The sequence below is a fragment of the Populus trichocarpa genome, chromosome 16, assembly GCF_000002775.5.
Source record: "Populus trichocarpa isolate Nisqually-1 chromosome 16, P.trichocarpa_v4.1, whole genome shotgun sequence".
NCBI classification, from domain to species: Eukaryota; Viridiplantae; Streptophyta; class Magnoliopsida; order Malpighiales; family Salicaceae; genus Populus; species Populus trichocarpa.
In genome coordinates this window covers 14002111-14014951 of record NC_037300.2, presented here as the reverse complement: position 1 = coordinate 14014951, position 12841 = coordinate 14002111, and the positions used below count along the sequence as shown (strand labels likewise).

The 12841-nt window shown below is 33.3% G+C and overlaps 3 protein-coding genes and 1 pseudogene across 3 annotated transcripts; 3 read left to right on the top strand and 1 right to left on the bottom strand.

Moving 5' to 3' along the window:
- Window positions 1-956: 956 nt before the first annotated feature.
- Window positions 957-3880, top strand: LOC7472471 (2-methylene-furan-3-one reductase). Its single transcript, XM_002323632.4, has 4 exons — window positions 957-1382; window positions 2216-2539; window positions 2978-3137; window positions 3463-3880. Exons 1-4 carry the CDS (start codon window positions 981-983, stop codon window positions 3726-3728), a joined length of 1152 nt encoding a protein of 383 aa, XP_002323668.3. The 5' UTR covers window positions 957-980; the 3' UTR covers window positions 3729-3880.
- Window positions 3881-4623: 743 nt separating this feature from the next.
- LOC7472470 (non-specific lipid-transfer protein 1) lies at window positions 4624-5423 on the top strand. Its single transcript, XM_002323631.4, has 2 exons — window positions 4624-5064; window positions 5178-5423. Exons 1-2 carry the CDS (start codon window positions 4712-4714, stop codon window positions 5185-5187), a joined length of 363 nt encoding a protein of 120 aa, XP_002323667.1. The 5' UTR covers window positions 4624-4711; the 3' UTR covers window positions 5188-5423.
- Window positions 5424-5767: 344 nt separating this feature from the next.
- LOC112324490 (glucan endo-1,3-beta-glucosidase-like) lies at window positions 5768-7674 on the top strand (annotated as a pseudogene).
- A 3851-nt stretch (window positions 7675-11525) lies between these two features.
- LOC7482588 (non-specific lipid-transfer protein 1) lies at window positions 11526-12339 on the bottom strand. The gene is made up of 2 exons (XM_024587527.2): window positions 11908-12339; window positions 11526-11793 (listed from the first exon to the last, which is right to left on the bottom strand). Exons 1-2 carry the CDS (start codon window positions 12258-12260, stop codon window positions 11784-11786), a joined length of 363 nt encoding a protein of 120 aa, XP_024443295.1. The 5' UTR covers window positions 12261-12339; the 3' UTR covers window positions 11526-11783.
- Between the last annotated feature and the right edge of the window lie 502 nt (window positions 12340-12841).

The window sequence follows — 12841 nt, the reverse complement described above, 5'->3', positions numbered from 1 at the left end:
TTTTTTTAAAATCAAAATTATATTCTAACTAGCATAGCTAATATCTATTTTGATTCCTAGAAAATGAATTGTTTTGTATTTTATCTAATTTATTTCTTTATAATTTCTGGATTAATTTTGAGGTCATGTTCTCACTAATAAACTTGACAGATTGAGGAATTAAGTCAGTTTGTCTCTTTATGAATTGCCCTGTTCTTGAAGAAGATAATGCCTTCAATGCCAATAAATAGCAAGGAAAATTGTCACTTGCCCTTTTTACTAACATTTTTAAAGCACTAGATTTCTTGTCTTTGTGATCTTTATTATGATTCCAAGTCTCAGTTTGATCTTAATCTTCACATGAAAACAAGGATTCTGGTAAATATTTTACTTCTCTTTGTTCTAATATTACAGGACATATGTTCTAAACTTCTGATTTTGGTGATTTAAAAAAAGATTTGACAAGGTGCCATTGCTGAGGCTGTGGAAACAAACCTCTGGTTTACCTTGTATTCAAATGGTCCTCTGGTGGTGATGGAGTCCACAACCATATAAACTCAAGCTACGATTTCTCCATGTTTATCTGTATTTGTGTGCCAGGATCCCACTGGCATGGCTCATTTAGTTGACAATCCTTCAAATGGAAACAACTGAGGATTGTTGAACACAGACAACATCGATTGGAATGCCTTGTTAGTCTTCCTCAATGACGACTTGCAAGAGCTAGACTTGTCTGTGACCTGCAGTTGAATGTGGATTTGGAAGGGACCCTGCCACATGCTTGAGTCACATTATCATGGAAACTTTACATGTCCTCCCATGTCCACAACCTCACAAAGCAACAAACCTGATTTTTTTTTTTGTCTCGATAGTCTTTTTATTTTGGACGGCTGACATTGTAGGAGGATCTTATGGTTGAGAAAATTCCTGAAAGTTTTCACACAAAAGCCTAGCTAGTAGTATATAAAGACTGCAAGGAGACGAGAGATAAGGTTGGGAATATGGAAACCACAATGACAACCGCTGTACCCAAACTCACAACCCTTCACCCTCGCATCTCCTCCAATTCATTTTCTCTCAGATTTTCCCTCACTTTCCCGGCAAAGAAAACCGCTCTTGTTAAGCATACTTGTTCACCCTCTCACATTCCTCTAAGAGTTTCTGCAAGTTCTCAATCCCAAGCAGCAGCTGAAGCCACCAAAGTGTCCTCCATACCTTCTGAAATGAAGGCGTGCGTATATGGAGAATATGGGGGCGTGGAAGTTTTGAAATTTGATGATAAAGTTTCAGTGCCTGAAGTGAAAGAAGACCAGGTTCTGATCAAAGTTGTTGCTGCTGCTCTCAACCCCGTTGATGCCAAGCGAAGACAGGGCAAGTTCAAGGCCACTGATTCTCCCCTTCCGGTACATCTCTTGCCTCTCGATCACTCTGTTTTTCTTTCACTCCTTTCCCTCTCTTTATTGCCAAAGTAGTCATTATCAAACTCAGGCTTCCAGCCCCTTGTACCTTACCTTCATTGCCAGCTTCATTCCTTGCTTTAGCTTGAATTTCTCATTAGGGAAGACATGGCTTCAAATTTCCAATCTTTTCTTTCTGTTTAGTGGAGTTTTCTTAATTTATTAATAATTATCTGAGAAATTGTGTAGACCGTAGGTAGACCATCAAGAAATGACTTTGCATGTTTGATCTGCTGATAGATAATGTAATGTTCAAGAAACGGAAAGAAATACTGAGATAATTAAGAGTAAAAAATTAGTGAAATTGGGTACCTTAGTACCATTTTTGTTCTCTACTAAATTGAGCCAAATTGACAAAATTATGAAATCTTTGAAGCCAAATATAAGAATATTTTGTATTTTATGCAAGATTATTAAACACGGTTTAGACTGGCAAGTTGAGCCAGGGCTCGGCCCGAGCCAAGTTTCACAATAAACAAGAGAGGAGTTGATCATATCAAAAATCTGGATTGATCCACATCCTGGTCGACTTGATTAAAAACCAGTTAACTTTTTAAATTATTTTTTTTCAAAACAATACTATTTTGACCTTCAACAAAGGTTTTTTTGAGTTAACCCGCCTGGTCTTTGACTCAAGCCTTGTGACGAGTCAACCCTGAGATTGGTATAATAACACTGGTTTTTGTTGCACTTTATCACCACGTTGAATATATTTTTGTAGCCATGCAAGACTGATTTGCAGTAATCAATTCTTAATAAAAAGGGTGTTCACTTTTTAGACTGTTCCTGGATATGATGTTGCCGGAGTGGTGGTAAAAGTTGGCAATCAAGTGAAGGAACTGAAGGAGGGTGATGCAGTATATGGAAACATAAACGAAAAGGCATTGGAAGGACCAAAACAATTCGGCTCTTTGGCAGAATACACTGCTGTTGAAGAGAAGTTATTGGCCCTGAAACCTAAGAATCTGGATTTTATACAAGCTGCTGGTCTTCCTCTCGCAATTGAAACCGCATATGAGGGTCTGGAGAGGACTGGCTTTTCTGCTGGTAAATCTATTCTTGTTTTGAATGGTGCTGGTGGTGTTGGAAGCCTTGTGATTCAGGTATGCTATAGTAAGCAAAAATCATATTTCCAGCTTGATTTGCAGTTGGATTTGAGCCTAATTTATCTCCATTCTTAACAACATCCTGTCAAATAGCAATCAAGTAGTTTGATTAACAATGGTGAAAACCTGTAATTTGAGGCTTGAGCATACCACAAAACCCTCCTGGCTAATCAGTTTAGGTTATTGTTCTACATTCAACAAATGATCTCCCTTTTTCACCTGCTTATCACTTTAAGTACATGATTGAGCTAACATAATTCAAGCTCTATATGATACCAACTCTGATCCAGGAGCAAATCTTAATAATAATAATAATAATAATAATAATAATAATAAATAATAATAATAACAATTTTCATATAATTAGTGGTTTTACGTACCTTTATTAGAGATTCTCTTTTCAATCTTTTTTTATTTATTTCTATTCTCTTGCAGCTAGCAAAACATGTGTTTGGTGCTTCAAGAATCGCAGCTACTTCAAGCACTGGAAAATTGGAGTTGCTCAAGAGTTTGGGGGCTGATTTGGCTATTGACTACACTAAAGAGAACTTTGAAGATTTGCCAGAAAAGTTTGATGTAGTGTATGATGCCATTGGTAAGTTTTAACACTAAATGATTGTTTCAAAAAGGGATTATAATTTCTTTTTTCCTGCTAAGTATTTACCCAAAATTACTCTGAATTTGGGCCAAACTAAACTTACTCCTTAACCTTTTTTTTTTTTTTTTAATTTGAGCACCATGAGTTCATAGTAATTTCAATGCATGGCTTGGCAACTTAGCATGCTTTCATTTCCAAGACTACAACTTATTTCATTACTAGACATATGTAACTAAACCATGTTCTTTCCTTGTTACACTTCTAGGTTTGATTGCCACAGTTAATTTAATGAAAGTAACGATCTTTTGTTCCAAAATGACAGGACAATGCGACAAGGCAGTGAAGGTTGTGAAAGAAGGGGGCAGTGTGGTGGCCTTAACTGGTGCAGTCACACCCCCTGGTTTTAGATTTGTGGTCACTTCCAATGGGAATACTTTGAAGACACTAAACCCTTACTTGGAGAGTGGAAAGATAAAGCCAGTGGTTGATCCTAAAGGCCCGTTCACATTTTCTCAGGTCGCAGAGGCCTTCTCTTACATTGAAACAAACCGAGCAACAGGAAAGGTAGTCATACATCCAATTCCATGAGATGAATGGAATTATCAATCCCATTTTGCAATGTATTCTTCCTTTAATTAATAACCCACTCCAATTAATCCCTACTTAATTAACAGTATTGAGCCAAGAGTATGTTGATATGCAGAATATATATATGAGAGTAAAGTTTTCCATTTCTTGAAGGATGCATGATTAGATAAGCCCAAAGATACTGTTTGGTAATGATAAAACTCACTTTACTGTTGATGTGGACCCATATAAAATGTGTTTTGATTATGGTTGTTAAAGCAGAGCTACCAGCCCCTACAATTAATATCAGCTAATAATGGAGATGTAGTTCCCTCAAAGGAATAGACAAGTGAATGCAATCCAATGTTCAAATTATGACTCTATTTTACCTCTCAATCCGCACTACAATTACCTTAGAAAGAGGATGTCATGTTCAAATTAACTTCCTAAGATCTCTTCACATAATGGCTAAACTCAGCTCATACATAAAAGGGCACTTCTTGAGTTTGTTCTGTTGTGCGACTGTACTTTAAAAAGAAAATTGATTTTTTAAAAAACATTTAATGTTTTAATATACCAATACTAAAAATGAGTTTAAAAAATAAAATAAAAATAAATTTAATATATTTTTAAGAAAAAATACTCTAAAAAAACTAACCATATCAAAATCTATTTGTCTTTACTTCGATGTATGTACGAACCTGTGGCTGGTAAGTAGAACAGTATGCTTGGAGTAGCTTCTTTCTTTAATCTGCCCATGGTGATAGTTGGGGTTTGATGTTTAGTCACTTGCTTAATTTACTGCAGCATTTATGTTCGCAACCAAATTCCATTAACCTCAACCACCAAGCATTTAATATGTTGCTCGTAAAACACAAAATCTTCACCACTAATGCCTGCACATTTTCCCTATATAAACACCACATCCTGGAGCCCTAAAACTCACCCTTCAGCCAATAACAAGTGAAGCTTCTAATCTGCTATCTCCAATAGATTCATCAATCATGGCAGGTCCGAGAGCCCTTCATTTAGTTTGCTTGGTTGTGTGCATCATGGTCATGACTGCATCCACCACTAAAGCAGCGATTTCATGTAATCAGGTGATTAACACCTTAACCCCTTGCATATCCTATGTAGTCGGCAATGGGGCACTGACAGACAACTGCTGCAATGGGATCAGGGGCCTTAACAGTGCGGCCCGTACCACACCGGACCGCCAGAGCGTGTGTACATGCTTGAAAAACACGGCTAGTCAATTCTCATACAATAGTCGTAATGTTGCTCTTGCTGCTGGACTTCCCGGAAAATGTGGTGTTAAACTTCCTTACAAGATTGACCCCTCTACTGACTGCAAAAGGTATGATTAACTAGATGTTTTATTATGGTATTCGATGTTTAATTTCCATTTCATTCATTAATCCTGATCGAGATTGTATTGGTTTTTTCTTAAAAACATTTGTGCTGTTGCAGTGTGAAGTAAAAGCTGATCATGGATTGATGCTGTTCAGTACTGTTTGGTCTACGGGGATCTACTACGAGAATAAGTGGCTTCTACTTGATCATGAGGAAGTCTTCTGTTTAATTTCTAGTACCCTTTGTAGCTTGGTCTACTATGTTGTATGACGAGAATTAAGCAGATGTGCAGGACTAAGAAAACTAGTTGTGTTGTGTATGCATCTACGTCCTTTTATTATTATGAGTAAATTACTTTGGATATTCCATGGTTTAAGCGTTCTAATAGTACTCTGGTTTCTATTTTTCAGAAAGTATAGCTTGCTTTTATATTTAAATGTGGTTGAAATTATGTTTGACTTGAAAAAATATTAAAAAATATGCCTTTCCAAACTAAATATAATTTGAAATATCACATTACCTCTTAGACAAACAAGCACCAAACCTTAATCGAAAATCAAATTTATATAAATACAAATTATATACCATTAACATTGTGGGGGTTAATTTTTCAAAGCTTAAATTAATTGCCCTTACAGTACTGTCGAACCCTTCCACAACATTTAATCCTTTCGTCAAACATCAAATAAAATTCACATAGATAGACAATGAAAAGGGAGCCAACCTTTTCTGTTTTATGCAGACGTACGTACATGCATGGGATCATAATTGCTTAATCTAACTATCCAGAAATTAATCCAATCGCAAGTTCGTAGTAAAGAGATTTTAATTGAGAAGGCATTTAAGCAACGACTTCTACGTACGTTTGTGTTTGTGTTTTTTTTTTTTTGAAATATATTAAAATAATTTTTTTTTATTTTGTAAAAATTATTTTTTTATAAAACTTGAGATGCAATTGCAAACCACATCCTAATCTTCAATTATCTTTTCAAATACAACCAATTAATTGGTTTCCCTTGTCTCCACCGTCACCATGAATAACACAAGTCCTATCTCCTCAGAAAAAAATAAAAGATTTTCATAGAAAAACCACTGAGCGATGTGATTACTGATTAGAGAGAAAAGCTCCAGTAATGAGAGGGAATGTGATGGTGATGAATAACACAAGTCCCATATAAAATGTGTTTGCGCCACCGGTTTGCTGAGAGCTGCTAATTCCCCGCATCCCGCGTCTGGAGCGTCTGTGTGTAATCCTTCTCTTACACTCTCTGATGTCATCGAGCCTGGCTTCTTGAAAAACCACAACCCTCCCCTCTGCTGTCCCTCTTCCCCCCTCTCTAGCAAGCTCTTTAATTAATTCTAAGCTCCCTTTTTAACACCCTAGCCAGCTAGTTCTTGAAACATAAAGAAGAGAAATGAGTTCTTGAGGCCTAGTTCAATTTAAAGAGGAGCTAGTTCACCAGAAGCCATGAAAGAAAGAGGCAAAGCCGTGGAGATGTACAGCTAATGGCATCACTAACGTTCGCATCTTTGATATTGATGCAACAACGTTAAAATCTTTGTCTGGGACTGGAATCAATGTCATGGTTGACATTCCTAATGAAGATCTCCCTTCTCTTGCCACTGGCACCCTCAACTTCTCTCTTGAATGGCTTCAATCCAATATTTTCTCAAATATCCCCACTGCCCAAGTCAAATACATTGCTGTTGGAAACGAAGTCTTTCTCAAAGATCCATTCTACACTCCTTATTAGTTCCTGCCATGATGAATCTTTACCAAGCACTACAAATGCTAAATCTAGTAACAAGTATTAAGTTATCATCACCTCAAGCGGCATCTGTGCTCTCTCTTTCATACCCTCCATCATCTACAGCATTTGACCCTTATCTCCATTCTGTTATGATCCCTCTTATGAAATTTCTACATGACACTGGATCTCCTTTCATGGTCAATGTTTATCATAATAATATAAATTATATCCTGAAATCTCAACTAATAACTTAAGCTATTGAATTGAAATGGTTATTTGACATGATATCAAAACCTTGATGACCAAGCGGTCACGAGTTCGAATCTCACCATCCCTATTTATTTGATAAAAATTAAGCACAAGGTAATGTGAGTCTGTGTAAGTTTGAAGACCAAAAAGCTTTCACTTGAGGGAGTGTGTTAAATAATAATATAAATCATATCTTAAAATCTCAACTAACAGTTTAAACTATTGAATTGAAATGGTTTTTTAACAATCCTTACATAAGCTATATAAACAATAAGGAACATATATCATTAGATTATGCCTTGTTTAGAAACCAAAACGTAGCGCAAGATGGTGGATTCTTGTATGCTAATCTTTTGGATGCTAGCGTTGATGCATTTGCGTATGCAATGGAGAGAGAGGGATTTCAAGGGATTAAGATTGTTGTATCAGAAACAGGGTGGGCAACTGGTGGCGGCGAGGCAGCAAGTGTGGCTAATGCAATGGCGTACAACGAGAATGTGGTAAGACGAGTGGCGAATTATGTCGGCACCCCGAGACAGCCAAATGAAGAAATGGAAGTTTACTTATTTGATCTCTTTGATGAGAATGAGAAAAATGGGGAGGAGTTTACTTAAAATATATTTATAGGGTATTCGCATAACTATATGGTAATATACGAATTTAATTATTTGAGATAAAAACGTGAAATAAAATTTATTAATCTTAAAAAAAGGTTCCTATAAAATTTCTGATCACTTACCTTAAAAAATAAACTTAAAAAAAGAAGAAGAAGAGAAGGGGCATTGTGAGTTTTGATTTTGACAATTATAACAAATTAATCTAATTAATTCAAGCGGGTTTTTTTGGCTGTTTAGAACCTTCCTTTTCTCATTTTGATCAGATTATCATTCCAATCCCTTTAATTTTAGTAAGATTTTATTTTAATTGCACCACGATTAACTTTTTATGAAAAATAGGCCCCCATGGGAGGCTTTTCAACCCTCATAAATATGTTCACTTTAATTCCAATACGCCAAAATTTTACTTACAAGTGGATAATCTGTATAAATTCTATTAGCTTAATGCATAATCTCAAACGTTAAGCTTAATGATATGTTTGTTTTTACGTTTTAAAAATATTTTTGAAAAAAAATAATTTTTTTAAATTTTTTTTATTTCAAATTAATATTTTTTTGGTGTTTTTAATTAGATCATTTTGATGTGCTGATATTAAAAATAATTTTTTTAAAATTAAAAAATATTATTTTAATACATTTCCAAACAAAAATTGTTGTAATGCAAATCTAGAATTCTTCTTTGGTAGGGATAATGATGCTGCTTCTAGTTACTGGTCTGTTTGGGAGTGTGGTTGCAGTTGGTTTTTAAAGTGTTTTTTGTGCTGAAATACATCAAAATAATATATTTTTTTTATTTTTTAAAAATTATTTTTGAGATCAGCACATCAAAACGATCCAAAACATAAAAAAAATTAATTTTTAGCAAAAACAATATTAATTTTTAGCAAAAAAAATTAATTTTTTTGAAAACACGGGTTACCCGCGTTTCTAAACAGGCTCTTAATGTCTGCCTCTACTATATCTACTATAGGGGGCTTTTAGTGTTTTTCTTCTTTCCTTTGTACAAAAGAAAAAATATTCTTAAACGAGGAACTAACTTTGTTTAATAAATATTTTTTTAATAAAAAAAAATAAGCAAGAGAAAGATGTTATATAAAAAGAGAAAAAAAAGGTGATGGTTTCTAATGTGAAGTTAATCCTACAAAAGAGAATTTTCTCCCCAAGCAACTATAAGGTTGAAAGAAAGAAAGTTAATATATTCGATCATTTCGCCTATAAGGGATGTTTAAGCAACTAGTTGAAAGGAAGAATGTTATTTTTATATAATTCTTATTTACTTTCTTTACTTATCAATTATTTTGAGATTTTAAAATAATCTCCTCATAGTTATAGTTCCAGGGGAGAGAACCTCACCAAGCAAGCTGTTTTTTGTATTTTTATTCTGACTTTTTTTTATATAATTAAATTGATTTAGAGACAAGTTTAATGTAATACATATAAATATTATTTAAAAAACAATAACTGACATGAGTATTCACACATCATAGCTTGGATTATTTCTACCGTATTCAACAGCACATATAAGTTCATTTGAAGGCCAATCAGTTTCTTCTGAGTGGTGTTCAAATGATCTTAATGGTAACTTCATTCTTGGACAGCATGGCATTCGTATCTCTAGTTTGATATTGATAATCTTTTATTTTTTTTTATTTTTCTTCTCCTCCTTAATTCTTCATGCTCGATTCTTAAGATTTTCAAAACAACTCTTCAATTTTATTTTTTTTAAAATTAATTTTTATTCATTTGATTATTATTTTTTTAATCTAAAATAGTTTATAAAATTAGATTTTTTCTTCAATTTCATCTACCTTTAATTTTTTTATCTGTCATATTTGGTTCTTATTTTTTAATTGCTATTTGTTTTCTTTTAGATTGTTTTAAAAATTCTTTTAATTTTTTATTTACAAATTCATCATTCTTCAGTTTTTTTCATATTAGATTTGATCTTTATTTTTTTTTTACTTTTTCAAATGTTTTAAATTGATATATATATTTTTTATTTTATCCTTCAACATTAAATTTTTTATATTTTTATTTATTTTCTATAGGATTTTTCACTGGTTTCGAGTCTTTTTATTTGTTATTCTTTGTTAAATTTAGCTTTTTTTATAGAATTTTTTATAGGACTTTTCTTTCCTCTCCTCATTAGCATATTGATAACTCATTTTTTTATAACTAGTTATTTTCCTTCTTTGTTTTGCTTTATTCACTATAGATGTTTTTTTTAATTATATGGTTAAATTAACCAAGCTTATTGAATAAAGTCAAATCAATGACCCAGGTCTCATATTTGTCTTGCTTCTTTAAAAATATTAGCGTTGCTCGAATTTTTTTTTTTCAATGTTAATTTTTTTTCTAGTTTATTTACTATTGTTGTATTTTTTATTTGTTTTATTTAAATTAAACTTATTACACCCAATAAAACCAATAACTCGACTATCAAAATTTCTTCTATTTTTGTAAAAGTACTTCCGTTACCTTAACATCTTTATACATTGAAATTTTTTTTTAGATCAATCAGCAGTATAACACGGGCCATCGATCCCTCCCAGTCAGATGTCTTATGGCCAGGAATTGCCTTTGCTGACTGCAAATGATGATAATGGTTGGTCCATGCCATATTTTTGCCTCTCATTCCTCTTTATTATCTTGTATTCTCCTGGTCAGATCTGGACTCCAAGTGATTGCTGGCTCATGTCATAAATGCCATGTTATTTTTGTCGCTTTCAGTATCCATTTGTTGGGAGCATAGTTAAATTCAAAGATTTATACCACAAATTCAGATTTGATTTCTGTATATTATTATCTAATTCAATGACTTGTATGATATATATCAGAGATATTCTATAGATACAAACATTCTACACTTATCCTTAGTATGGAGAACAATGATTTATGTCGGAAATTTTATCTATCATGGTGCTTCTAACACGAAGGAAACGCTGACAAATGTTATTTTAAGAAAAAACACATGCATGCTAAAATATGTAAATTTAAAAGAGCGGATGTGGTTATTTTTTAAAGTATTTTTTCATTTAAAAATATGTTAAAATAATATATTTTTTATTTTTTAAAAAATTATTTTTAATATCAGTATATTAAAATGATTTAAAAATACTAAAAAATTATTAATTTGAAATAAAAAAATAAAAACATCTTAATTTTTTTAAAATACAAAAACAACTTTTAAAATACAAAAACAAATACACCCTATACCTATACCTAGATTAAATTCAGAATTTGTTGCGAGAATTATATTATTCATAGGGTTTGTGGGCCTGTGGGGCTTTTTTCATCCGCCTCCCATTTCTCGTCACCAATCAGGCAATCACCATCACATTCTCTCTCATTACTGGAGTTTTCTCTCTAATCACATCGCTCTGTAGTTTTTCTATGAAAATCTTTTAGTTTTTTCTGAGGAGATAGGACTTGTGTTATTCATGGTGACGGTGGAGACAAGGAAACCAATTAATTGGTTGTACTTGGAAAGATAATTGAAGATTAGGATGTGGTTTGCAATTGCATCTCGAAACGTGTTTTATAAAAAAATAATTTTTTAATATTAATTTTTTTTCACAAAATAAAAAAAATATTATTTTAGTATATTAAAAAAAAAACACAAACGTAGAAGTCGTTGCTTAAATACCTTCTCAATTAAAATCTCTTCACTACGAACTTGCGATTGGATTAATTTCTGGATAGTTAGATTAAGCAATTATGATCCCATTTAAAATTATATTTAGTTTGAAAAGGCATATTTTTTAATATCTTTTTCAAGTCAAATGTAATTTCAACCACATTTAAATATAAAAGCAAGCTATACTTTCTGAAAAATAGAAACCAGAGTATTAGAACGCTTAAACCATGGAATATCCAAAGTAATTTACTCATAATAAAAGTAGGTAGATGCATACACAACACAACTAGTTTTCTTAGTCTGCACATCTGCTTAATTCTCGTCCCACAACATAGGAGACCAAGCTACAAAGGGTACTAGAAATTAAACAGAAGACTTCCTCATGATCAAGTAGAAGCCACTTATTCTCGTACAACTCGGTAGATCCCCGTAGACAAAACACTGAACAGCATCAATCCATGTTCAGCTTTTACTTCACACTGCAATAGCACAATTTTATTTTAAGAAAAAACCAATTCAATCTCGATCAGGATTAATGAATAAAATGGAAATTAAACATCGAATACCATAATAAAGCATCTAGTTAATCATACCTTTTGCAGTCAGTAGAGGGGTCAATCTTGTAAGGAAGTTTAACACCACATTTGCCGGGAAGTCCAGCAGCAAGAGCAACATTACGACTATTGTATGAGAATTGACTAGCCGTGTTTTTCAAGCACGTACACACGCTCTGACGGTCCGGTGTGGTACGGGCCGCACTGTTAAGGCCCCTGATCGCATTGCAGCAGTTGCCTGTCAGTGCACCATTGCCAACTACATAGGATATGCAAGGGGTTAAGGTGTTAATCACCTGATTACATGAAATCGCTGCTTTAGTGGTGGATGCAGTCATGACCATGATGCACACAACCAAGCAAACTAAATGAAGGGCTCTCGGACCTGCCATGGTTGATGAATCTATTGGAGCTAGCAGATTAGAAGCTTCACTTGTTATTGGCTGAAGGGTGAGTTTTAGGGTTCCAGGATGTGGGGTTTATATAGGGAAAATATGCAGGCATTAGTGGTGAAGATTTTTTGTTTTACGAGCAACGTATTAAATGCTTGGTGGTTGAGGTTAATGGAATTTGGTTGCGAACATAAATGCTGCAGTAAATTAAGCAAGTGACTAAACATCAAACCCCTACTAAAGAAAGAAGCTCCTCCAAGCATACTGTTCTACTTACCAGCCGCAGGTTCGTACATACATCGAAGTAAAGACAAATAGATTTTGATATGGTTAGTTTTTTAGAGTATTTTTATTTAAAAATATATTAAAATAATTTTTATTTTATTTTTTAAACTCATTTTTAATATTAGTTTATTAAATCAATAAAAAAAATTTAAAAATCAATTTTTTTTAAAAATACAGTCGCACAACAGAGAACGAACTCAAGAACTGCCCTATTATGTATGAGCTGAGCTTAGCCATTATGTGAACAGATCTTGGGAAGTTTGAACATGACATCCTCTTTCTTAGGTAATTGTAGT

Bases quoted from the DNA above. Each gene is read 5' to 3' on its own strand.
- LOC7472471 (XM_002323632.4), top strand. From the start codon at position 981: ATGGAAACCACAATGACAACCGCTGTACCCAAACTCACAACCCTTCAC. The intron at 1,383-2,215 runs GTACATCTCTTG...TTCACTTTTTAG, and splicing joins CCACTGATTCTCCCCTTCCG to ACTGTTCCTGGATATGATGT. The intron at 2,540-2,977 runs GTATGCTATAGT...ATTCTCTTGCAG, and splicing joins TTGGAAGCCTTGTGATTCAG to CTAGCAAAACATGTGTTTGG.
- LOC7472470 (XM_002323631.4), top strand. From the start codon at position 4,712: ATGGCAGGTCCGAGAGCCCTTCATTTAGTTTGCTTGGTTGTGTGCATC.
- LOC7482588 (XM_024587527.2), bottom strand. From the start codon at position 12,260: ATGGCAGGTCCGAGAGCCCTTCATTTAGTTTGCTTGGTTGTGTGCATC.